This window comes from Crotalus tigris, unplaced genomic scaffold, assembly GCF_016545835.1.
Source record: "Crotalus tigris isolate CLP2741 ecotype Arizona unplaced genomic scaffold, ASM1654583v1 scf7180000018491.14276545383:2951260, whole genome shotgun sequence".
NCBI classification, from domain to species: Eukaryota; Metazoa; Chordata; class Lepidosauria; order Squamata; family Viperidae; genus Crotalus; species Crotalus tigris.
In genome coordinates this window covers 2,264,897-2,291,966 of record NW_024097037.1, presented here as the reverse complement: position 1 = coordinate 2,291,966, position 27,070 = coordinate 2,264,897, and the positions used below count along the sequence as shown (strand labels likewise).

Genomic DNA, 27,070 nt, shown 5'->3' with positions numbered 1-27,070 from the left:
AGAAAAGCAGACATGAATGTTTCAGTTAAAGGATTTATGGACTATGTGTTAGAAAAATAATTTGAGTGTTCCAATTTGGATGGCTCAAGAACAAATAAAAAAAAATGAAATCCAGACATACTGTGAGAAAGAAGATCCATTTATTCCCATTTGTTTTTGGGGGGTAGACTACAGAGAAAAAGGTTTTTATAGGAGAACTGGTCCTTGGTGTGAGCTTGTGGGGTGTGGGTTACCTATGTGCTTTTTCTAGTGTGTGACTCTCAACAGGTCAATCTTAATTGCCTATCCTCAGTGGATCATGGATTTTGGTTTAATGGTTGAAGGACAGCTGAGACAGTAAGTAAAATAAAGTTAATTTTGGAATATAGAATCTACTGTTATTAAAATAAAATACTTTCCTCATATGATTCAATTTCTGGTCTGAATACGTACTCATATATTCTTTCAATCCAATTCAACCATGCTTACCGGTAATATTTGGTCTTGAGCCACCCAAATTGGAACATCCAAATTATTTTTCTAACACATAGTTCATAAATCCCTTCACTTAAACATTCATATCTGCTTTTTTAAGGGAGACAAGTGTTTTGGATGGCTATTGATGTTATCGGTAGTAAAGCAAACTTCAGGTAAGATTCGGCAAACCTGCAGTCTGTCTGCTCTGAACATTGGCTCTTAAATCCCACGCCTTCGGGGTTTCCCCCAAAAAATAACGGGGCAAATTATAATACAAAGCAAGGCTAATAGACGGATAATTTGCACTAAGTTATTTTGCCAACAACCCAGGCAGGCGAACAAGTTTTAGGGTGACGTTTTGCCCAGAATTTTAAGGGTGACTGCTACTGTATTTAGCTCCGAATTTCCTCTATCCGCATCTAATTCCTTGGCCCGCGTGTTTTAACTGCACTTTTCGTATTTCATCGTGCATTTTATGATTTGCATCTAGAAGGAAGCTTTCCACACTCCTACGCCTTGGAGTCTCAGAGACCGACATTTTGGCGCCTGCTTTTTTCAAACAGAACGAAGCTCGCCATTTCCATGGGACCATATGACGCATGGCGGCGGGGGGGAGATGACGACTCCAATGAGGCAGATGAAGGCCTGGTGTCTGCTCGGAACACGGCGCCACGTGACGTGGACCTCGGGCTGCCTGGACTCTGGGAGAGCTGCTCTGCTTAGTAGGCGCGCGAGGCGGGCTGCTGGAGGAGTCATGGTTGTCGCTGCTTCTGTCTTGGACGATCCGGAGGGCCATGGCTTCGACGATGCTGGCCTGGCGCCCCTTGCTGCGTGTATCCTCTAATGTCTGAGCCTTAACTAGCAGCTCCACTTGAAAAGGAGAACCCAGGTATGTCCGCACATCTCGCACGCTGCCGGTCGCGTTCCTTTTCCCTTTGAATGTTGTGACTCTTCGCAGTTGAGGTTCACAAGACGTGCTGCCTTGTTTCTATGCTGTCGGAATCCGAGGAGGACATGCACGTGTTGGGTTGATCAAGCGGGCCAGCCTTGGACTCCTCCGTCCCTCCCTTCTATCTAAAATAGATGGCTTGTAAACATGTTAAACAACGATTTCCATAACGCGGTCGAGGTAGGTTCAGTTCATGCTGAAATCTCATTTGTTACTAACCTTTTCTTCTAAGAAGCTGTTGGTCTTTGGGAAAAATAATCCAAACTGATTAGCTGGGTCAGCTGTAATTAGGCCAAGCTAAATAATGGACATACGGGGTTTTCTGTTCATCAAAACCTCCCCGAAGAGTTCTAGAGAACTTGAAGGATTCTACATCATGTTTCGATGTTTTGGGTTAGTCCTAGTAAAGAAATTACCACAGCAGGTGGCAGCACGTGGCTAATCTTAAAAAAGAAAAAAACCCTAAACAGTTTAGGACTTGGAAGGGAGACCTGCAGGAAATCCCAGGGTCAAAAACTAGAACTTTTGTTTAAAAAAAAAAATAAAACCTGTCCTGGAAGAAGCCATTTCTATGTTGTTGACAGAAAATAACAAGCAGGCCACTTTAGCTGACTGTGTTCAGCAGGTCAGCGGTTCAAATCTCACTGGCTCAAGGTTGACTCAGCCTTCCATCCTTCCGGGGTAGGTAAAATGAGGACCCAGATTGTGCTTGCACTTAAAGTGGTATATAAGTCTCATAAATAAAATAAAATAAATAAATAAATAAGATGGTGTGTTCAAATATTTACCAGGAGTTAAGTTCTGCTCCAGCTTTTAACAAAGATATTACTCGGGCTTATGTATGGATGTTTTTTCTCTGATGATATGATTAGGATAGGAATATTAAATAAAAAATTGCTTCCCCTCCCAATCCACAACTACCACCAAATTAAAAATTTTGCTTCTATTTCTTATTGACCACACAATGAAAATGGAGAGCAGGATTTTGGAAATGGAAAACCACCTTTTTCTGACTAAATTACTGAATCCAAACCTTTTCTAAGAATTCCTTGATTAAGACAGTTGCGTTGTATTGATTTTCTTGTACTAAGGAAGTGAATTTTAAATTTATATTGATAACTTTTGTTCTATTCATGCACGAGCATGTATAAATATAGAAATAAAATAAGATTCAATAGGATTCCGATGAAATCAAAGTTGGATTCAGATACCAGGGAGCCTGGACAGCCTCTTCTGTAGCTCCTGTGTCCTTTCTCACCCATCTTCATTCCTAAAAGAATAATAATGTCCTCTTTACTCACAAGGTTCAAGGGTGGTGGACACTATTCTACCCATTCTGCCTTTCCAAGATGCTGCCATTGAATAATGGTTTTTGTCAAAGAACTTTGGAGAGCTGGTAGAGTGTGCAAGTAGGCAAAAAGTTGTTCAAGCCAATGATCTGATTTTATTTAAGCAGTTTGGAATGTTAACCTGCTAATTTCTCGTAAAAGGTTTGCTGTTCAGACTATTTTTGTCTGAATTCTTTGTTTCTATCTTAATGCTGACATGTATAAACTCACTTGCATGTTTTTAAACTCCCAGAAATCTAGTATATGTGCTTACAGGAACTTGAGGAATGACTGCACAGACCAAATATTTAGGCTTGCAACAGTGGCCCAAAGCAATCCAGCTTTCTCTTGTATTCCAGTTAGGCAATGGTCTTAGAGACAATACAGTCTTTAAAAGAGATGTTTAGTTATCCTTCCTGGAATAGAATTGGGCAAAACCTTGTGGTTAAACCTCAGAGATTTGTGTGTGTGTTTGTGTGGACACTGTCTGGATTCACACATTGTACTAAGCCATAATGTGGCTTGTTTGGGTTGGCACAACTTGCTAAATTGTTCCTTCTAATTTGGCAGCTATAGTATATTGCTTACTGTTGCACAAGAATCCAGCTAGTCAAGTAGAAAAGCAGTATATGTATTGAATAAATATTCTGCAACATATAGATAAGTAAACCATGGCCTAATGCAGGGGTGTCAAACTCAATTTCATTGAGGGCCGCATCAGCATCATGGTTGCCATTGGGGGGGCGGTGGGTGTGGCTGGCATGGGCGTGGCCTACTGGGTGGGCATGGCCAGCTCCATGTCACTCATGTCAGGGGCACCTGTGTGGGCCTGGGCAAGAATGAGGCGCATCTGGGGGTGGGGAAGGGTGGGTGGGATGGGGCAAGGGCCAGGGCATGGTCCACTGGAGGAGCCTCACTGAGCCTCAGGCTGTGCATGGGGCCCCTGGACAGTAGCATGGACTGCCCAGAGCCCTGGACAGCAGAGGTCAAGTGCCCAGCCTGGCCCTTGAGCTCCCACGGCACCAGGACCCCACAGCCCTGCCTAACCTAGCCGCACTTCCCCGAGGGGGTGCCCAGCTGCCCTTTCCTCCTCCTCAATGCTGCTGCTGCTATGCTCACTCTCCTTGGCCAGGTTGCTCATAGTGGGTGCAGGAGGACAAAGTGCATGGGTCAGAGGGAGGCGAACTCCCTCTCCATGCGAGGAAACCTGGCTTTGTAACCAAAGCATCCTCAGCAATAGGATGGGAGACCACCAGGGAATGGCAAAAGAGCAACAGGGCTGTTGATGGCCAAGTGCTAAAGCAGGACTTCCCTCAGACCCTCCCTCCCTCCCTTCTCTCCTTTCTTCCTTCCTTCCTTTCTTTCTTTCTTTCTTTCTTTCTTTCTTTCTTTCTTTCTTTCTTTCTTTCTCTTTCTTTCTCTTTTTCTTTCTTTCTTTTTCTTCCTTTCCTTCCTTCCTTCCTTCCTTTCCTTCTTTCCTTCCTTCCTCCCTCCCCTTTTTCCCTGCCTCCGTCCTTTTCAGTCCCATCTCCTTCCTCCCCTTACTTTTTTCCTGTTTCCCTCCTTCCTTCCCTCCTCTCTGTGCGCAGGAAGGGACAAGGAGAGGGGAAGAGGTTGGCAGCACTTCTCTCAAAGAATAAGAGTTGGAAGAGACCTTTGAGATCTTTAGTCCAAGCTCCTGCTCAAGCAGGGGACAAATACCATTCCAGACAATGGAATATCGAATCTCTACTAAAAGCCTCCAGTGATGGAGCATCCACAACTTCTGAAGGCAAGCCTTTTCACTGGTTAGTTGTTTTCACAAGTCCTTAGTTCTAGGCTGGTTTTCTTCTTGATTAGTTTCCATCTATTACTTGCCTTCTGATGCTTTGGAAAATAGGTTGACCCCTTCTCTGTGGCAGCCCATCAAATATTGGAACAGTGCTATCATGTCACCACCCCTAGTCCTTTTCACTAAGCTAGACATACCCAATTCCCACAAACATTTGTCATATGTTTTAGCCTCCAGCCCCCTAATCATCTATGTTTACCATCCATTTAGACCAGATGGTCCCTCTGGTTTGGTTGATAGAACAGTTCTCAGAGACAGCACCCCCATTATAAAACTTTCTCCCAAGGAAAATATGAACAGTGCAACCCTCACCCGTTTACAGGCAACTCCAAACACACTGTTCAGCCAGGCATATGTAAAACAACAACACATTTTATGGTCAAACAGCACTAAGTAAATTACTACTACTATTTTTCTTTCTTAAAATACATACTTGTAATATTGTTTTAAGCAATGCTAGTGATGCTTTATAATAGCTGTCTTTGAGAGTTTTTTTGTAAACCATCCTGGATTTCTCAGAAACTTTTAATTTCAAATTAGATGTTGATTTAATAAATTAGGCAAAAGAAACAAATGTATGTGTTTGAGTGAGAGAGAGAGAGAGATCCCCTTTTTGTAAGTTTGCTTACTCTGCAATTCCCTGCTGGCTCAATCTCTCTCTCTCTCTCTCTCTCTCTCTCACACACACACACACACACATACACACACACACACACACACACACACACACAAAGGTTAATAAAAAAAGAGGGGGGGGAGAAAGGTGGAAGCTCTCCTTTTTTGTAAAACCTCGGCTTCCTCCTCCCCTCCTGTCTGTCTCTCTCTCTCTCTCTTACACACACACACACACACACACACACACACACACACACACTTCCTGTTTTCTTCTCCTCGTCCTTTTCCTCAGCTGCACCTGAATGGAGTGGGAGGAAGTTAAAAAAAAAGAGAGAAGGGGTGGAAAATTGGGGGAAGCTCTCCTTTTTTGTAATACCTCAGCTTCCTCCGCCTCCTCCTCTTCCACTCCTGACGGGGTTAAGCTGGGAGGGGAGGGGCAGGCTAAAGCAAATGAGCTGCTGCTGCTGAGCTGCTCCCTGTTTCCTGCACGTGCTCCAAGATACCCAACTGGGTTGCGGTGGGCTGGGGCAGTGGGGGCTGGTCCCTTGCCATTTCTGGGACAGTGGGGGGGGGGGGTAGGGCAAATCTGGGTCCTCCCCAGCCGCATCCGACCCGTGGCCTTGTGTTTGACATGTCTGGCCTAATATTATGTGTGAACCAAAACAAGGAATAGAATGTATGATTTGCATTGTCCAGTGCAATTAAAGCAAGTTTGAAAAATCTCAGTGAATGTTTTTCTTTTTCTTGCCTTGCCAGTTTTCAGAAGTGCCTTGAACAAAGTTACCAGCAATATGGTGCTATCGTTTCTGAAGTGTGTGCAAGAACTTTTGCTCATCTTTGCCTTGTCTGTAGCCTCTTCCTGGTCTAATGATTTTCTCTACCATGACTATTGTATTATTGGGGCTGGCCCTTCAGGTTTGCAGATAGCCTATTTCCTTCAGCATGCAGGTCGGAACTACGTTGTCTTTGAACGTAGGAATACACCAGGGCACTTTTTCACCTTGTATCCCCGTCATCGAAAATTGATCAGCATCAATAAACGTTATACTGGCAAATCAAACAGTGAATTCAACCTTCGCCATGACTGGAACTCATTGCTTAGCCACAATAACCAATTGCTTTTTCGACACTACTCTCAGGACTTCTTCCCTGATGCTGATACTATGGTGCATTATCTGGCTGATTTTGCTTCCAAACTAGACCTCCATGTGCACTATAACACATCCATTGTACTAGTGATGCTGGAAAAAGATCCCAAGGCTTGGAATGGTCATTACTTCATCCTCAAAGATCAAAATGCTCAGAATTACAAATGCAGGTAAGTGATGAAGAACGTCATCTGTTCATAGAAAAATGTCATGGTGCTCCCATAGTAAAAAATATGGGGGTTTTGATTATTAATAACATGCATGCATCAATCATCTTTTGGGGACTGAAGATAATTTAGGTGCCAGGGCATATTTCAGAGAGACCCTTCTCAAGATACAGCTGGGTACCTATACACTCCCACTTACGTTCCATTCCTTCACTCACCAACATAACTTTCCCTACAGACGTCCATTTGGAATATAGACACATTGCTGGAGATGACAGATCTGCTGTCAGTGAGATTGAGCTGGTTAATTTATTCTAAGACATTCCAGAAAGTCTAGCTGGTCTGAAATGTAGCAACAGGCATGGTGAGCAATTTCTAGGAGATTCCACATTATCCTCATGTTGAAATAGCTGCACTGGTGACTGATTGCTTGTGGGACATAATTACTTTGGTATATGAAGCATTACATGGCTCAGCTTCAAATGACAATAGGTCTGTCTGCTCCTGTACAATCCATCCTGTACACTGAGTTCATCAGTAGGATACTTTGTGCCACTCTTCCCATAGATTTAATTATCAAGAGCTATCAACTTTTTTATAGTGAGACTTTATAGTTACTGAGAGCGGAAAGCATATAAATCTGTTAAATAGGTAATATGACTGAAAAATATTCATTTTCTATACAGTTTATAATTTTGTAAAATCTTGTATTATAGCTCTGCGCATTTTTTTCCCCATTTTTATACCAGTAACTGAAACTCATATCTTTTCTACTAATTACAGGTGCTCCAAACATGCTGGATCAGTTGTGATGCCTGCTTTGGCATCTTTCTCATTTTGTTTGCCCTATTTGCTGTTCTAACAACAAAACCTGAAGTATAGTCATATCATACATTTTTAGAAGTAGAAAATGAAAATATAGTAGCTGTTTTCTAATCAAACTCTGTTTTAGTAGTCTCAACATAGATTTTCACTCTATTGAAATATACTGCAGTATGAAAATGCTCTTTTCAACCTGTTTCTGCTAATTGCTATAGTATAATCTTTGTTTTTTCTTTCCCACTGAATTGCTAAGTAAAAAAGGGCAACCCTACTCTAAACTACTTGAAAGCTAATTTTGGTGTTTGGGGGTTTCTTCCTTTGTGAATTACAGCTTTTTGCTGCACAACTTTATTGTTCAGATAATAAAATCAGTTTGATGATTTTATGAAATGTGTTAGTAGCTCTGGAGTAAAATATTTTGACATATAATGTGATTGACCTTAACCGAAATGTTTTTTCTCTATTTTAGTGTCCTTTTGGTGGCAACAGGAATGTGGGTTCCTCACGAGGTGAACTTTGCAGGTTCAGAATATGTTGAAGGTTATGAATCTGTGTCAATTGACCCAAAAGATTTTGTTGGACAGTCTGTATTGATCTTGGGTCGGGGAAATTCTGCCTTTGAAACAGCAGAGAACATTTTGGGTGTCACCAATTTTGTACACATGGTAGGCCGTTCTCGAGTTCGTCTTTCTTGGGCTACTCACTATGTTGGAGATCTGAGGTAAGACTTCATATTCATATGAACTGCTATATATATTCAGAGACAAAAGATATATATTTTTAAATGCCTTTCATCCAAATTCCAAATAAAAATGTTGAAGAGTTCAAGACCCAGGATTGAATATTGTTGCCCTTCACTTGATATCTCTCTCCAGCTTAACAGGAAACTATTGATCAGTATACCTGAGATATGAATTTTGAAATAGCTGTGTATTCATTTCATGATCATGTAATGCATCTCTTTTAATTAGATTCCCAGTCATGATTTATTGAATATGCTAAAAATCAAGATATTGTGTGATATATGTCTACAGCAGGCATGTCAAACTCATGACGTCATGTGGCGTTGCGTGACATATCGTGACTTTTTCCCCATTGCTGGCAATGTGGTGGGCCTGGTTTTGGCGTGACGCATCCGGCCCGTGGGCTGGCAGTTTGACATGCCTGGTCTACAGTATTTCTCTAGTGCAGTGATGGCAAACCTTTTAGAGACCGTGCCCAAAAACCAGCCCATCCTGCCTGCTCCAGCCCTCCCCCCACTCCGCCCCCGCCCTGCCCACTCGCAGGGCCACTCAATGCCTTCATGGCCCACTGCAGATCGCCCAGGCGGGCCAGCAGCACCATGGGGCTAACTCTCCACCAGTGCCCCGCAGCATAAACTGCGCACAACAGAGCATGAGGGTGGAGTCTTGTCCCCGCTGCCCGGCTGCCATGTCCTTTGCTGCACTGCTCTGTGCAGGCTGCGCCCGGGGGCAACTCTCCTCCAGAGGGGCTGCTGGTGAGGAGGGGGCCACAAGGGGAGGTGGGGTTGGGGTGATGGCACGCGTGCCCACAGAGAGGGCTCTGAGTGCCGCCTCCGGCAGGCATGCTATAGGTTCGCCACCACTGCTCTAGTGTATTAAGAAAGACAACTGATCAGAAAATAAATTTAGTCTAGCAAGATTATTCTAGGCAAAAAGCATTGTATCTTTAGTACCTTAGAATGCAGTTAATCTAGTCCCACATAATTAAACTAATTAAGAGAAAATTGGATTCCCTAGTCACATCTTAATCTTGCTCCTTTATTCTGTTTCTTATAATTGCCTGGCAGAACACATGTCTTCTTGTTAGAGAAGCCAAATTAGGAATCAAATTATTTTGTTTTTTGATTATAACCTATTAATACTTTGTCATCTTTTCCGTTACATCAATTCTTTTCTCTGCATTTAAGTTAAACATATCTGAGGCAATGCTTCAGTTTGGTTTAATAAACCAAGCTTGGTTCATTTTGAATTCTAGCCTTTCTAATAGTTCTACAATCTGGACTGTTCTGTAATTGCCATTCTTCAGTGATCTCTCCCTCATTCCATGCTCCATATAGTTCCTGTTGCTCCTGGATCTTTACTAAACCTTTTGTGCAGTCCTATCGTTGTCTTCTGCTATGTTGTCCCTTTTCCTTGCTAGAATTGTTTCCAGTTGTAATACCTTCTTTTTTAAGAACTCCACCCATTTAGGGCTCCTCTCCTTATTCTCCAGCAACAAAATCCTACTTATCAATACTCTGAGTTCATTAAAATCTTTCTTGAGATTCAAGATACGCTTTCAGCTTTATTTTCCTTTCAAATAATAACTACATTTTCTAGATTAAGTGTGCCTTTTGGTTCACATCACATCAAGAATATCTGATTCTTATGCCTTTGTCGAACCTGAAGGAAAAGCTATTAAAGAGAAAAATTAGAAATTTCCTGGAAAGAATATGTTTTTTAGAATTAGTCTCCCAACAGATGTTGAAATAATGAGTTTCCCATCACTCCATTTCTTTTTTGAAAACAAATTCTGCCATTTGTTTTTGGGAAGGGACATCTTGGTTGGTCAGGTAAACAGAGATTAACTCTGCCTCTCTATCCTGGCTTAAGTAAAGCGTACAGGTAGTTCTCGACTTACAACAGATCGTTTAGTGACCATTCAAAGTTACAACAGCACAGAAAAAAGTGACTTATGACCATTTTTCACATTTATGATCATTGCAGCATCTTCATGGTCATGTGATCAAAAATCAGGTGCTTGGCACCTGATTCATATTTATGATGGTTGCAGAGTCTCAGGGTCAGGTGATCCCGTTTTGCAATCTTCTGACAAAGTCAGTGGGGAATTCAGATTCACTTAACAACCATGTCGCTAACTGAATAGCTGCAGAGATTCACTTAACAATTATGGCAAGAAAGGTGGTAAAATGGGGCAAAATTCACTTAACAAATGTCTCACTTAGCAACAGAAATGTTGGTCTTAATTGTACATTGAGGACTACCTGTAATATTACTTGGGAAGAAAAGGCAAGTTAACCTGAGACAGTTGGGAGGAGTGTTGTGTAGACTATTAGTGAGACTGCCATAAGCCAGCCCATTTCTGCCCACTTTTTCTCTGGCAACTAATTCACATGCACACATCTATTTTGTTTGATAACAGTCCTGCCCGGTATCATCACTCCAAGTCCCATCTCCCTTTTTATTCCTATCCCTCGCTTAGCTGCTTAGAGTAAATAGGTCGGCAACTCTCTGAAGGACCAGATAGAAGCATTTTGGTCATTGCTATTTGTTATAGAGTGGACTTTTGGGGGGGGGGGTTTCAAAGAACAAGACATGGAATATTGGTGAAAGGGGTATGATATGAACAAGTGTAGTGAGAGATGCTTGATTTCGGTGAGACATAAAGTTGACATTTTGGTGATTTGAGATGATGAAGATGATCTCAAACCCATCCACTGCAGGCTGAAGCTCTCTTCATTTAATGTTATGGGCCATAACTCTAGCATGTTGATGCAATGTGGGTTGGTAGACTATAATTTTCAACCTCCCAGTTTAGGGCTGAGAAAGAGTGATTGACGCAAAGTCACCCAGCTGGCTTCACCTAAAGGAGGACTAGAACCTGAATCTCCCAACCTCTAATCTGGTACCTTAGCCCCGATACCACTGAAAGAAAGATGACCGTTCACAACTTCTTAGTGTGAGTACATTCAGGAAGTAACAAGTAAATAAGAAATATTTTATTCTTATTTTCCCAATAAGAAAAAAATAAAACAAAGACTGCTCCCTTACTTATTCTTTTGGTCTTCCACAAGACATTCTGTTTGTTATATTTGTTAATCATCTTCCTAGTATATTTACAAAAGAATATAATAATTTGAAGTAAAACAAAAGTAATGTTTTCACCATCAAAATACTAAAACTAATATAAAACATAAAAATAACACAGGAAGTTGCTTCATACCTAGCCAGAGTACTTCTACATTTAATCTAGAATTGTCACAATGAGTGGTAGCCATTTTTCTAAATATGGCATGTGAAGTAACACATGACATCCCACCTATTGTTTCTTTCCTTCTTTCTTAGAGCAGTAAACAATGGGATCTTAGATACGTATCAGTTGAAGTCTTTGGATGGACTTATAGAGGGTGATCTAGCAGACTTAGTTCTCATCAAAGACAGAAAAGGAAAGCTGCGTATCACCCTCCGGTTCTACTTGGAGAACAGCAACAGCAGTGACCCAGAATCTGTCACTCTTCCACAGGACGAATTAGACAACTTTGCCACTCGTGCACCTTATGACCGTGCCATTCGCTGCCTGGGTTGGAAGTTTGACTTTTCCATATTCAACAAGTAAGATGGGATTGGTACTAACATGACAGAGAGATAAGATGTTTGAGAGGGTTGATATGCATAGATAGGTATGTAGCATGGATGAAATATTCTGAGCCTCAAGTCAAACAAAATGGCATGCAAAATGTCTATGGAGATTCTCAGTCATCCAGGTCATAGTTGTCCCAAACAAAACAAAACAAAAAAGTCCAGTTCCTCATGAAAAAGCATATTTGGTCATGCAAAATGCTTTCCCATCTTTTATTAAATGTAATATTTGCAGTACTTTATAATGATCTATTTCATGTTTGCAAATTGAGTTCCATAGTAAAATGGTTTGGAGATTTGACTAAAGTGTATAGCTATTCTCATGACATCACCATTTATCCTTCTGGGACTGCTTAAGCAGTAAGATGGTCTTCCATCTCTTTTTCATGCAACCATTTTGTTGTTGCTATCCCTTAATTCAGTCTAAACTAAAATAGCAATTAATTGGTTTCCATAAATGTTTTAAAAAGAAGAAGATCATTGTGTCACATATGAAACTTGCTTTGCTCTGCTTTAAAAAGCCAGTATCTCTGCAGTTAGGGTGCACTTATCCAGGTATAATTGCATTGTAATTTTGTTTAATTTCGGGGGAGCAATGTGTGGATATGCTTCAGTTCTGTGCCCAAACTATGATAATATGCTTGGTTGTCAAAAAATTAAACTATAGCTTGATCAGAAACTGAAAGCAGAGCTCCTGAAAGCAGAGCTCCTGACCCAGAGCCCCTCTTTTGGCAGGCAACTCTTTCAGCCAGTCCTCAGAGACGAGAGGGAGCTGAAATCTGAATGTCAGGGCAGCAGAGTAAAGTAAGGAGTGGGTCTGCCTCAGGCAAATGGGGGATGTCCTAAGAGCCCTGTGCAGACTTCACGCACATCTCTTCACTTGGGTGCTGAAAATCCTGCTTGAATTTCAGCAGGGAATGCCGTCCACTTACAACCTAAAAGATCACTTAATAACCATAACCAGCAGTGCCAGCATTGTGGTCATTGAGAGAAGCAGTCACATGGGCATCTCGCTTAACGACCACTTTGCTGACTGACTGAGATTTTGGCCCTAATTGGTGTTATAGGTCAAGGACTACTTGTAAAGAAGAACCTACAGCTCCTGCATAAGAACACCCAAGTAACACTGTTGATATTATTTGCCTTAAGCATATATTTAGATAATTGCCTTATGGCGAGGAAGAGCGTTGTTGGGAAAAGGATATTTCCTGAGCCTTTTAACATGTAGATGGTCTCAAGATCAAAATTCATACACTGCCCTTTCTATTGTAATCTGTGAAGTCAGACAGACTCTTTTTCTGATTAGTTTCTCAGTTGCTCTCTCCCCCACTCCTAGGTCTGTTGGTTTGATGCATGGCAAAGGCAGTAAGAAGAAGTATCCTTTGATCAAGCCCAGCTATGAAGCCAAAGCTACTCGAGGTCTTTTTCTTCTCGGAACTGCAAGCCATTCAGTGGATTTTAGGAAATCTGCTGGTGGTTTCATTCATGGTTTCCGATACACAGGTGAGTTTGGAGATAGGGAGAAAGTGAATGTGAGCAAGCTCAGTGGTGACACTGTTCTGGCTTTTGAGGCCCATCTCTTTTTTTTTTCTTTTAAGCAAATTATTCCATTATTTTTTCCATTTATCAACAGAAGTAACATACTGCAATTTTTTCAGCAATACCTTTTCTATTATAAACAATGCTGAAAGTAGCAAATGCAAGTAAAGAACACAACTAAAAATTCAGCTTGAAAAGCCAATTAGTTATTATGCAACATATAAGCATTAAACTGCCAAATGTTTTTATGTATTGTAAAAATATTTAAATTACAATTTCAATATGCCGTAAAAGAAAAAGAAAATGGGTAGGAAGGGACAAATAGCGGTCTGGTAGTGCATTTATACCAGCCACCCACTGTTATCAAATTTTCTCTGATCTTTCTCATTGTTACTACAAAGAAAAGCTTTTTCTGTATCTGGAAAGATTTGTGGTTCTCCAGATATTTCTAAGCTACAGATTCTGGCATCCCTCACCAGTTTTTGGAAGCACTTTCCAACAGAGGTTGTGGTATTACTAAATCTATCAGATGTGAAGGCCAGTAAAGACTTAAAAATCTGAATTTGTTCAAGAGTGTGAGACAGTCAAAGAATAATATAGTAACAGCATGATCCATGTTTTTCTTCTGCCTGTTATAGTGCGAAACTATGCCAAATAATTGTAAGCTTTTTGGCTGTAACCCAAAACTTACTTGTTGCACTTATTAGGGCAGTTCTCTTAGCATGTAATATTAAATGATAATATCTGCCTCGTTTGTTCTTCCCCCATTATGCAGCCCGTGCAGTTCATCGCCTACTAGAAGTCCGTCACCACAAAGTGCCCTGGCCAGCCTCCAGCTATCCTGTTGTGCAGTTAACAAATGCTATTGTCAGGCGGGTGAATGAGGCATCTGGGCTCTATCAGATGTTCAGCGTGTTGGCAGACATCATTTTGCTGAAAGAGTGAGTGAGTAATGAAACTCAGGGGTTTTCTCCTTTAGAATCAGTGAATGGAATCAGTTAATTCCTCCTATGAGCAGAACTTCTGCCAAGCATAACCAAGCGGGAACTCATCCTTTTCCTCCTTCCCCTTGTCTGCCACTTTTCATGACATTGTGTGTCCTCCAAAACTGCACAAAAGGGTTTATAATACCTGGAAAGCAGATTCTGAGGAGCACAAGAGCTGCACAGCAGAAAAAAGAAAAAGGAAATCCAGACAAGTAGTTTTCTATTCTATTCCCTATTCTGCCCAGATTTGCCATAACAATCCTGTAAGGTAGATTGGGTGGAGAGTTAATGATTGGTGCAAAGAATCAATCACTACTAGATTTAGTATTTAACCCCATCTTTTCAATTTTATTTGTTAAACCCTAAAGAGGATTGCCCTAAAAATGTTCCTTTTGAGAAGGGTGTATCAGTGCAAAGGTTTATGTGGTGGGATTGATTCTAGTCACATATTTTGCTCTGCTAAATTCAGAATTTAGTGAATGAACTAAAAGATTCAAGCAAGAGCATGATCAAAGTTTTTCTATATTTTACAAGCTGTTCCTTGTAAAATACAGTATATTACAATACTCTAACCCTTAGGTTATAAATATACAATTGACAGTGGTCAGAGCTCTTTGGAGTAGAGTTTAGCTAAGGGTACCGCCATAGCTGATGCTTGATAATCATGGAATAAAGCAGAATTTAAAATTAATTCCAAATGGTGGATTGAGTGTGGTAGAAAATGCAATCCCATTTTAAAAAAATCCTTTGCAATCAGGTCACCATTATTAGCCAAGGTGCCTTGTTATCTTTGAAATGTATTTGTTTTGTTTGGTCCTAGGAATGCCACAAAATTTGAATACCTGGAGGAGTATCCAATTGGAGTCCTACAAGACCTGGAGTGGCGCACGGGAAGGAAAATACAGGATGGACTTTTTGTCATTATGATGGAGTATGGAAAAAACTTCTCTGGTCCTGATAAGGATGTCTTCTACTATAACCGTGCAGTAGGAGAGCCAGAGCATGCTTGGCAGTCTAACTTCCTGCATCCTGTAATTTATTATTATAAGCAACTTCCCACTGGTAAACAATGTTTTTTTCCTTTTCCACTAATTAACAGTGTTTCATGTAATGTTAAAAGTATCAGAAAGTTGGATATATTTTAGTATGTTTTGGATAACTTGTTAGTGTGCTGGAGCTGATTTATATAGATAGGATAGCTAGCATTCAGGAGGCATTAAGGAGGCAGTGATAGACACAACATATCTGGCTACACCAAATCAGAGATACTTTTGACCACTTTGGGTGAGCTATTATGTATATTTTAACTGCTGTTGGCTTTTAACTTGTTGATTTTGATTGTAGCTGGACTGTCACCCCGTGCAGGATATACTGCAACTAAAATGTTTTAAGGAAACAAATTTCTCATACTTTTACTGTTCATTCTTCCTACAGCGTTTGATTGATAAAAGATTGATCCATGACCTGCAAATTATTCTTTTCCTATTGTCCAGATTCTTCCAAGGGTCTTCCAAGACTAAAGGCATTCATTTTACTCTTTAAAAACTAGTAATTTCACTACCACCCCAAAAAACAGGCAGTTTCTACTTATTTCTGTATATCTTTGATTTCAAAATTTAAAAGCAGAAGCCAGTCTTAAAAGTTTTCATTACATGTTTACTTAAAAATTAAAATTCTGATGAAATCAATGGTCCATCCCTGGTACATTTTGTTGTTGCCATATGTCATCTACCAAGAGAACTAAAGTAGTTTCAGGATATTGGCCAGCCAAAAACCCACATGAAATGCATCTAGAAAGCTCCATGACCACTAACTCGTTAAATTTGCAAATGACACCAAACTGGCAGGAATAGCCAGCACTCCAGAAGATAGGCTTAAGATACAGGAGGACCTGGACAGACTTAAATACTGGGCGCTATCTAACAAAATGAAACTCAATGGTGAAAAAAGTAAGGTTCTACACTTAGGCAAGAAAAAACAAATGCACAGGTATAGTATAGGTGGTACCGTGCTCAATAGTAGTAACTGTGAGAGGGATCTCAGAGTCCTAGTTGATAAACACTTAAATATGAGCCAGCAATGTGCTGCAGCTGCCAAAAAAGCCAACACAGTGCTAGGCTGCATTAACAGAGGGATAAAATCAAGATCACGTGAAGTGTTAATACCACTTTACAATGCCTTGGTAAGGCCACACTTGGAATACTGCATCCAGTTTTGGTCACTACAATGTAAGATGTTGAGACTCTAGAACAGTGGTTCTCAACCTTTTTAATGCTGCGACCCCAACCGGTCGTAAGTCAAGGATTAAACCGGTCGTAAGTTGAGTACTACCCAACCGGTCGTAAGTCGAGGACTTTCCCTGCCCAGGAGCACAGCGCATGCGTGGTGCCGCCCCCTGCGCCGGCTGAGGCGTAGATGGCAAGCGGCAGAGACGGAGCAGGCCGACCACCGGCTGGGCCACCAGCTGGCCCAGCCCAAGGGAGGTAAGGCACCCACTGGAAAAGGGGGGAAAAAATGGCAGACTGCCTTGCTTGGCGACCCCTGTGAAATGGTCGATCGACTCCAAATGGGGTCGTGACGTATAGGTTAAGAACCGCTGCTCTAGAAAGAGTACAGAGAAGAGAAATAAAGATGATTAGGGGACTGAAGGCTAAAACATGTAAAGAACGGTTGCTGGAATTGGGTGTGTCTAGTTTAATTAAGAGAAGGACCAGGGGTGACATGATAGCAGTGTTCCAATATCTCAGGGGTTGCCACAAAGAAGAGGGAGTCAAGCTATTCTCCAAAGCACCTGAAAGCAGGACAAGAAGCAACGAATGGAAACTAACCAAAGAGAGAAGCAACCTAGAACTAAGGAGAAATTTCCTGACAGAACAATTAATCAGTGGAACAACCTTTTTCCAGAAACTGTGAATGCTCCAACACTGGAAGCTTTTAAGAAGAGACTGGACAGCCATTTGTCTGAAATGGTATAGGATTTCCTGCCTGAGCAGGGGGTTGGACTAGATGACTCCAAGATCCCTTCCAACTTATTATTATTATCATCGTCATCATCTACCTTTCCTAAAAACGGAATATTTGAGACTGCCCTGTTTCACAAATATTCTGGGTGAAGAGAGGTTTCTTCAGTTAGGTTTTAGTATAACATTCTTTGGACATGGGGAACACATCCTTCTCATAATGAGGCACTGATGAGATCCCTTAAATATTGGATCTAGACATTTTAGTCAGTCAAGAGGAGAAAGGGTCAAGTAAACAGGGAATAGGCCTCACCTTGTCTATGTCCTCACAGTTTCCAAGCATCAAAAACATCAAACTAAAAGGACAAATAGTTGCTCAAATTGCATCCCTAGTAATAATATGAACAATTTTATTTGGAAATAATTATACACATTTCTCTAATGTGTATATAACTTGTTTATAGTGTTCTGTGGGTTACAATAGTGGTTTAGTGAGTACCATGACAGCTGTATAAATAAGTCACATTTTAGCTGGGTTACGCAAATTACAATTTGGCTGAACAAATGTTTGAGATGAGTCCAAATAATATGTGGATGCTATTTTAACCCATTGGTAGGGAAAGTAGGTGTAAACTCTCCAACAAAATACACCAAAATATTGTCTTTTCTGGTGATATGATCTACCATTTTTATTTTCCTGTGGCCCCTGGAAAACCAAAAAAACTTAAGCTTGTAAAGAAGTTCTCAGCCTTGTGTTAGGAAAATAAAATTTGTTTGTGTTACTTTCTGAACTTGGTTGTTCAGTTGCAGATGTTTCATTGCCCAACTAGGCAACATCTAGTTGGGTAATGGCCAAGGACTCCACAGTTCAGCCCTAAGCTAAAAATATTCTCTTCTGTTGTACAATTTGTTTAATTGTCCTTTTGTTGTTGAATGCTAACTTGTAAAGCAAGCTTCTGTAATCCAAGACTCTTCAGAGGGACTAAAACTCTCAGCCTCCCAAATTAAGTTTCTTGCTCATTTTTTATTTTGCGCTTTGTGTCTTTCTCTCTCTCATAACTATCTCTGACTCCTCCCAACAGAACGTGAAATGAGACTGTGCCCACCAGATTGGCCCTTGCCTCGCCCAGACGCAATCCATCACATTGTGGAAGATTTCCTGACTGACTGGACTGCTCCAAACGCACATGTCCTCCCACTGAGACGTTTCTTGGAGAATTGCCTTGAAACTGATTTACGCAGATTCTATGCAGGTATTCTGGGAACTAGTTAGGAATGAATCCATAGGGAATGGAAGCAGGCAGATAGGCCAGGTAACCATTAAATTCCTTTCAGCCAAGATCCATGTTTACACATAATCCCTCATCAAAGTGAATCTATCTCTTGCTCTTTACGGAGTCCTTGGAAGGTAATGGAACCAAAGATATTTACAATGAATTCATGATCACCTGAAATGAGCACAAAATTATAAAAGGACAATTTGGACTTATAACTAAAATATTTGTACTGAAACTGCATATTAAAACTGGATTTAAGAGCTTTGTAGTACTAGAATTCTGTGGATTTCCTGGCAAGAATTTTATTCTCTGGATTAGCATACTAAAGGCAAAATAAATTCTTTTAGACATGTCATAAATACTAGCAAACATATTTGCATCTCTCCTCCAGAAAGTCACATTCCCCACAGTTTTGGGGAGATTGTAAACTCACTAGTCTGCTTCATCCATCTCCAGAGTTTCAACACTAAATGTGCAAAGATCTTCATGTCTGTTTGCCCAGGGAAGCACAAAAATGTTCTTGCTTACAGTTTTAGCTCTTGGGTAGACAAGAGCACAAATACGTTGAGCTAAATTTTGCCTGTACATTGTCTATTTACATTTCCTAAACGAATAAACTACATATATTGATTTGATATGGACTTATTTTGATATATGAATACAGCTATTATAGTTTACAGCTGAGCATTAGTTGTGTTGTACAAAAAAGCATAGCACATGGACTCTGTCACATGTGCTGCTATACTAACATTACTAAATTAAACCTGTGATCAAGTCAGAACTATTTAGAAGACAACAAAGTCCATGTCTTTATATCAAAAGAGCAAAAAGTACAATTTGACAGGTGCCTCATGTAGCCCATTAGCATCATTTTTGAGTGTCCCCAGAACCCTCTTAAAGAATGAAAATAGGTAGAAAACTGGGTCTTTTTGCTTTTAGAGACAATTTGGCAGTTTTAATTGGTGCCTAAAGCCTTATAGATGTCTTAAGGTACTTATTGTACCCTTTAAACTTCCTCCCAAAATGGGCATTTTTGAAGTATGGGCTCAAAATATTTAACAAAATGTACTCAGAACTCCTTTATATGATATTTCATTCAGTATAGACCAGGGGTAGGCAACCCAAAACACTCAAAGAGCCACTTGGATCCGTTTCCCACCAAAAACAAAACACCGGGAGCCGCAAAATCCTTTTGATATCTAAAATGAAGATAACACTGCATATATCCTTTTTTACCTTTATTATAGGTGTGTGTGTGTTTCTGTGTGTGTATATATGTATGTGAGTGTGTATATGTATGTATGTATACACACACACACACATATATATACACATACATACACATACACATACAGGTAAAAAAAGGATATATGCAGTGTTATCTTCATTTTAGATGTCAAAAGGGTCTCTCTCTCTCCCTCTCTATCTGCCCTTGGTCTGCCTGCCACTCCTCTTCCCCCACTCTCTTTCTTTCTCTCTCTCTCTTTCCTCTCTCTCTCTCCCTCCCTCCCTCCCTCTCTCTCTTTCTCTCTCCTATTTGCTGCTCACCTGGCAAGCTTCAAGCTGTTGTCCAACAAGATCAGGGGTAGGCAACCGCGTCTCTTTTATGACTCATGGACTTCAACTCCCAGAATTCCTGAGTCAGCCTAGCTAGGCTAGCTAGCTCTCTCCTGCCCTTCCTGCTTCCTGCAGAGACGCAGCAAAGGGAGGAGCTCCGTCCAGAAAGCTTTTCAGCTCCTCGGAGAACACTGTGAGTGCAACCTTTTACACACACACACAGAGAGAGAGAGAGAGAGAGAGAGAGAGAGAGAGAGAGAGAGAGAGAGAGAGAGAAGGAAGCAGGGAAGTGCAATTGCCTCTCTCTGTCTCTGTCTCCTCTGCCTTTGCAGAGAGCCACCGGATGCGGCTCCGGAGCCGCAGGTTGCCGACCTGTGGTATAGACCATACACTTCATAATTTTAAGGATTAGAAACTTGTATTACTGATTTTAAACTAAATTTCTGAGTTTTTTGAAATCTGCTAAGTGGGCTAGAGCAGAAGACTTTTCTTGATCCATTGTTTAATTTTTTTTCTGGTATGGTGTATAATTATATCTCAGAGTGGGTTAGCCTCTAACAATATTTCCTATTTCCTTATAATAGAAGCTTATATGAACCCAGATTGTTGCTGATTCACGTACTGTAGGAATCTTTGCTAGAGTTAGCAAATCAATTATAAGCTAAGAATCATAATCTATTCAGCAGGGGAAAATGCTATTACTGCTTACTACTATTCTGTTTCAGTTTTTGGATATAACAATCTATAAAGCATGCAATGAAGAACACTTTTTCCCTATTTGTACAGACTCCTGCTTTCTGTTTGCCTTCACTCACTTGAGGCTGCCTCCCTCCTGCCAGCAAGGGTACATGAGAAAGCAAGGGCTTGTGGGAAGTGAAAAGCTTCAGCATCAGAGAGTAGCAGCAGAGCTGGTTGAACATGCAGCTATGAAGTCTCAAGATGAACGAGAGAATGGCGCTATGCAATCCCACAACCAGCTGCTAAAAAGTTCAAAGATATCCAGTCATCAGCTGCAGCATCTTAGAAGCACCAAGGATGAACTTTAGCTTGCACCCAACTATTTCAAAATTCACAAGTGCTATAGACACAATACCATGGCAAAGATCTGCAGAGGAGTTCCAGCATCTGGTATATCTGCTCAGGTTCCTAACCATTCCTAGATGAGGACCACAACTCATCCGTACCATATTCTTGCACAAACCTGTAGATCTTTATGAACATGAACGTATACATTCCTTGGTGGGATTGAACAGATGATACTTTAATGGATTGTGTTAGCCTCTAGAGGTGGGAAATATTGTAAAGAACAGAGAGCAGTGACATCTCCAGGCCAGTAAGAGTGAATAGTTGAGCCTGGATCCTTTTATACCAGGTTTTCAAGATGCACTGTTACTATAGTCATTAGTGTGTTCTGTAGAACTGGCATGCTTGAATGCCAGCCTGTTTATTTCAAGACAAAATGTTCTTGCATGTTAACCAGAGTATTTCTTCTGTTTGCACTATGCCCCATTAATTTAGTTTAATTCTCTGTTTCCTATTTTATATATTTTTCATATTTTTTAAGGTTAGGTTAGGAATACTGTTTGCACTTTTTTGCACCTTTACCTCTAGTGCATTGATTACTCTGACTTTTATTGAATTGTATGTAGCAATCTAGAAATAATCAAAGCTTATTTCTTATTTATTTCTTCAGATAAAATGAATGACATTCATATATTTTCTTCTTCTGTCTCACCAGAGTCCATAACAGAAGTGCCCAGAGTACAGGTGGTAAGCAAAGCACACATTCTGCATATAAAAGATCCCTGCTTTGATTCCTGGCACACACTGTCTCAATATGATGCCCTCCAGATTCATGGACTACATTTCCCAAAATTCTCAGGCAGACATTGTCATGGCTAAAAATTAAGGAAAGAAAAAATCTAGCAAATCTGAAAGCTAGCTGCTTCAGGAAGACTATACTAACTACCAAATTAAACAAGAAGGACCAAAGTTTTGGGATAGTTCTACAGTGTGTTGGTTAGAGATGAGAGTTACATTCCAACATATTTGGAAGCATAAAATTAGAGGATAGATAGTACTGAGTTAGATATGCCAATGGTCTTCTTGAACACAAACTAGGATTATGCAAAAGTGATACTTGATATTGCTTCTACTGGATATTTTTGATTTGGTCACGTTAATATATGTGAAGATCATACTATTCTATAATATAGGAAAATTTGTATTCCTTTCTTACAAACACACTATCTAAATCTTATTCAGACCCTTCAAGACAGTGGTTCTCAACCTGTGGGTCGGGACCCCATTTGGGGTTGAACGACCATTTCACAGGGGTCGCCAAACAACACAGTCTGCCATTTTTCCCCCTTTTCCTTAGCTGTGCTACTCCTTTTTATTCTATTGGCTTTTGAAAGCCAATAGAATAGACTCTCTTAAATAGAGTCTAATTCTATTGGCTTTCAAAAGCCAATAGGAATTGTCCAGGCTGTCTCTGCCCTGCTGAGCCCGCCAAAAGTCCCATTCTGCAAACGGTGCTGCACCAGTTGAGTAGTCTTCGGCTTACAACCGGTTGAGTAGTCCTCAACTTACGACTGGTTGGGGGTCGCGGCATTAAAAAGGTTGAGAACCACTGCTCCAAGAGGTAGTCTAATATGTCAGGAATGGTGACTGCCAGTGGTCTAAGGTTCTATTTGGTACACCATGTGCAGAAGTTTCTCCACATAGCATCATAAATCCTATTGGTCGAGGGTCGCCTTGAAGCTTGGATTATTGAGATCACCCCAGACGAATAGGACTGCCTGGCTAAACTCTCCCATTCAAGTGCCAAGCGACTAGTTGAAGCCACTGGGGGTCTGGGTGTTGAAGTCTCCCCTGAGTGAGAGAAATGCGACCCGACGGACTCCTCCACGGTGGGGAGAGTGACAAATCCACGAGGTCAGCAAACCACAGTCGCCTTGGCCAGTGTGGGACAACTAAGATTACTTCCGCCCGTTCTTGAAGCTTGCAGATGGTCGCTGGTATCGGGGAGAGGAGGAAATGTGTAAAGGAGCCCCCTGGGGCACTTGCTGTGGAGGGCATCCGTTCCCTCTGCCCCCGGTGAGGGGAACCTTGTGAAGTACCTGAGTAGTTGGGACTTTATCAGGGAGGCAAACAGATCCACTTGTGGATGTCCGAATCAGGCCGAGATTTCCCTGAACAGGGCCGGGTCCAGACGCCACTCCGAGTGGTCGACCGTGACCCTGCTCAGTGAGTCGGCTTGACGATTTGCCTCCCCAGATATGTGCTCTGCACTGATAGATTCCAGGTTGGACTCTGCCCACAGACCCAGTTCCAAGGCCTTCAGCATGAGAGACCACGACCGGGTCCCTCCCTGTCTGTTGACATGGGCCTTGGCTGTTACGTTGTCCGTCAGTATTAGAACGTGCTTTCCCGCCATAAGGGCAGAGAGCCAGATGGATTGCTCTGAGTTCTAGCCAATTTATGTTGTGCGATAAATCTGACTGGGACCATTGACCCTGTGCCATCTGAGTCTGTAGGTGGGCGCCCCAACCGAACAGGCTGGCGTCCATAGTCAAGGTTAGCCTGGGAGGCTCCTTAAATAGGGATCCCCTGTTCATTGCTGACGACGTCCACCACAGAAGAGACAACAGTGTGTGATGTGGGACTCTCACCCTCCTTGTGGAAGCACTCACGTTCCGTTTCTGGAAGGGAAGGAGGAACCACTGGAGAGCTCTGGAATGTAGTCTGCCCCACGGAACGATTCCCAGACAGGAGACCATCTTCTCCAACAGTGAGACAGCTGAACCAGAGGAACCACCTTCTCTCTCTGGATCTTGTGGACAAGTGACCTGATACTGTCTTTGCGCTCCTGGGAGAGGTAAACCTTGCAAAGATTGGAGTCTATAATTGCTCCTAGATGAAGGAGGCGAGTTGAAGGGGTTATGTGACTTTTCTTGAAATTCACGGAAAATCCGTGTTCCTGAAGAGTATTGATTGTGAGTTGAAGATCTGATTGGGCGGAACGGAAGGAACTGGATTGGATAATTATATCGTCCAGTTAACATTGTACGCGCACCGGAATTAATCTGAGATGGGCTGCCAAGACAGCCAATATCTTTGTGAATACCCAAGTGGCCGAGGAAAGCCCGAAGGGTAGAGCCCGATACTGATAATGCTGGTGCGCGTAACAAAACCAGAGGAATCTGCGGTGTTGTGGGAAGATGGGGATGTGGAGGTACACCTCTGTCAGATTTACTGAGGAGAGGAAATCCCCTTTTCTGATACTGGCCAGAATGGATTTGATGGACTGCATTTTGAACCTCCTGTAGGTTAGGATGTAATTGAGCCCCTTTAAATCCAATATGACCCTCCAACCTCCCGAGGCCTTGGGAACTACGAACAGAATGGAGTAAAACCCCTGTCCTCTCCGTTCCAGAGGTACTGGCTCTATGGCCTCTTATCTCTAACAGACGGGATATGGCTGTGGATACCAACTCGGCCTTGTTTGTGTTTCTTGAGGTGGGACACTGTATAAAGCGGTCTGGAGGGATGGATATAAATTCCAGGGCGAGACTGAATCTTGTGGTCTCCCAAGCGTTGGTGGTGGTGACCTCCCAAATGTCGCTGAACAGCGCTAAGCCACCGCCTATAGAAGGGTCCACCTTGGTGTCACTTGGACCGCCTGTAAGGACGGCCCCCGGATCCTCGAAAGTGACGTTTGGATGGGAATTGACCCCTGGTTCCGGGAGTTTGGCAATCCTGCTGTTGATCCTGTCTGGGAAAGGAGGATCGAGAACCTCTGGGCCATTCCCAGGACTGCCCAGCCCGAAAGGGTGGCCTCCACTCCCAGGAACCTCCGGCACAAAAGGACTGCCTGCGGAATTCCTGCTGGTGCCTTTTGTCCGGCCTTCTAGAGGGATGCGCGAGAATCTTGCGGTTGTCCTTCCCTTCTATAAGGTAAGGTTCTAGAACAGGACCGAACAGCTTTGTACCACTGTATGTGTCTGTTGATAGATGCCACTTGGATTTTAAGTCTGCCCTCCACTGTTTCAACCACAACAGCCTGCGGGATGAAACAGTGGCCGCAATAGATCTGGCGAAGTAACTGGCAGAATGGAGAGATGCATCTGCCATATATTCCGACGCAGCAACTAATTTGCCCGACGTCTGATGTACACGCACCTGGTCAGGAGGAATCAGGGCTTGTAGTTCGCGAAGCCACATAATGGACACCCTTGCGAAAAAAGACGAAGACGTTGCCGCCTTGATAAGAGGCCTGGTGAGCTCTGCGGAGAGAAAACTCAAACCTTTTGTCCTCTGCCTTTAGGGCCTCAGCCATATCTCCCGGAATTGTGGATGAGGAGAACAACGAAGTGAGAGGAGTATCTACAGTAGGCACCTCTAGAAGGGAAGCAAATGAAGAAGAAACATTAAAGAGTTTCTTTTCTGTACTATTAGGAGAAGGCAGAGTGGCTAATGAGGACCACTGTTTCTCCACAGTGGTACGGAAGACACTTGGACATGGAATTTGTTTCTCCTCCACCACTTGTTCAGCAAACAAAGGATTAGATTCTTGTGCAGTGGAAGTAGATGGTTTAGGCTCCTGTTCAGCAGCCAATTTTGCGTAGTACGGGCCTTCATAAGTACAGTCAGGTCCAGAAATATGAGGACATCGACACAATTCAAACATCTTTGGCTCTATACACCACCACAATGGAGTTGGAATGAAACAAACACAATGTGCTTTAACTGCAGACTGTCAGCTTTAATTTGAGGGTATGTACATCCAACTCAGGTGAATGGGGTAGGACTTACAGCAGTTTGCATATGTGCCTCTGACTTGTTAAGGGACCAAAGGTAATGGGACAGAATAATCATAAATCAAACTTTCCCTTCTTAATACTTGGTTGCAAATCCTTTGCAGTCTATCACAGCCTGAAGTCTGGAACGCGTAGACATCACCAGACGCTGGGTTTCATCTCTGGTGATGCTCTGCCAGGCCTCTACTGCAACTGTCTTCAGTTCCTGCTTGTTCTTGGGGCATTTTCCCTTCAGTTTTGTCTTCAGCAAGTGAAATGCATGCTCAATGGGATTCAGGTCAGGTGATTGACTTGGCCATTGCATAACATTCCACTTCTGTCCCTTCACAAACTCCTTGGTTGCTTTTGCAGTATGCTTTGGGTCATTGTCCATCTGCACTGTGAAGCGCCGTCCAATGAGTTCTGCAGCATTTGGCTGAATGTGAGCAGATAATATTGCCCGAAACACTTCAGAATTCATCCTGCTGCTTTTGTCAGCAGTCACATCATCAATAAATACAAGAGAACCAGTTCCATTGGCAGCCATACATGCCCACGCCATGACACTACCACCACCATGCTTCACTGATGAGGTGGTATGCTTAGGATCATGAGCAGTTCCTTCTCCATACTCTTCCCATCACTCTGGTACAAGTTGATCTTGGTCTCATCTGTCCATAGGATCTTGTTCCAGAACTGTGAAGGCTTTGTTAGATGTTGTTTGGCAAACTCTAATCTGGCCTTCCTGTTTTTGAGGCTCACCAATGGTTTACATCTTGTGGTGAACCCCTGTATTCACTCTGGTGAAGTCTTCTCTTGATTGTTGACTTTGACACACATACACCTACCTCCTGGAGAGTGTTCTTGATCTGGCCAACTGTTGTGAAGGGTGTTTTCTTCACCAGGGAAAGAATTCTTCAGTCATCCACCACAGTTGTTTTCCGTGGTCTCCTGGATCTTTTGGTGTTGACGAGCTCACCGGTGCGTTCCTTCTTTTTGAGAATGTTCCAAACAGTTGTTTTGGCCACGCCTAATGTTCTTGCTATCTCTCTGATGGGTTTGTTTTGTTTCTTCAGCCTAATGATGGCTTGCTTCACTGATAGTGACAGCTCTTTGGATCTCATCTTGAGAGTTGACAGCAACAGATTCCAAATGCAAATAGCACACTTGAACTCTGGGCCTTTTATCTGCACATTGTAATTGGGGTAATGAGGGAATATCACACACCTGGCCAGGGAACAGCTGAGAAGCC

General features: G+C 42.1%; 1 protein-coding gene across 3 annotated transcripts; it reads left to right on the top strand.

Moving 5' to 3' along the window:
• Nucleotides 1–521: 521 nt before the first annotated feature.
• Nucleotides 522–22,228, top strand: FOXRED2 (FAD dependent oxidoreductase domain containing 2). 3 transcript variants are annotated; one of them, XR_005557888.1, is made up of 10 exons: nucleotides 523–1,345; nucleotides 5,936–6,497; nucleotides 7,786–8,037; nucleotides 11,405–11,671; nucleotides 13,035–13,201; nucleotides 14,013–14,178; nucleotides 15,044–15,285; nucleotides 18,266–18,436; nucleotides 20,804–21,145; nucleotides 21,756–22,228. XR_005557888.1 is itself a non-coding variant. In XM_039353097.1 (9 exons), exons 2-9 carry the CDS (start codon nucleotides 5,971–5,973, stop codon nucleotides 21,061–21,063), a joined length of 2,052 nt encoding a protein of 683 aa, XP_039209031.1. In that variant the 5' UTR covers nucleotides 522–1,585; nucleotides 5,936–5,970; the 3' UTR covers nucleotides 21,064–21,729. The 3 variants fall into 3 exon arrangements, 2 of the variants coding, with proteins under 2 accessions (XP_039209031.1, XP_039209030.1); XM_039353097.1 differs by lacking the exon at nucleotides 21,756–22,228 and having other exon boundaries at nucleotides 522–1,585; nucleotides 20,804–21,729; XM_039353096.1 differs by lacking the exon at nucleotides 21,756–22,228 and having other exon boundaries at nucleotides 524–1,345; nucleotides 20,804–21,729.
• Nucleotides 22,229–27,070: the final 4,842 nt, after the last annotated feature.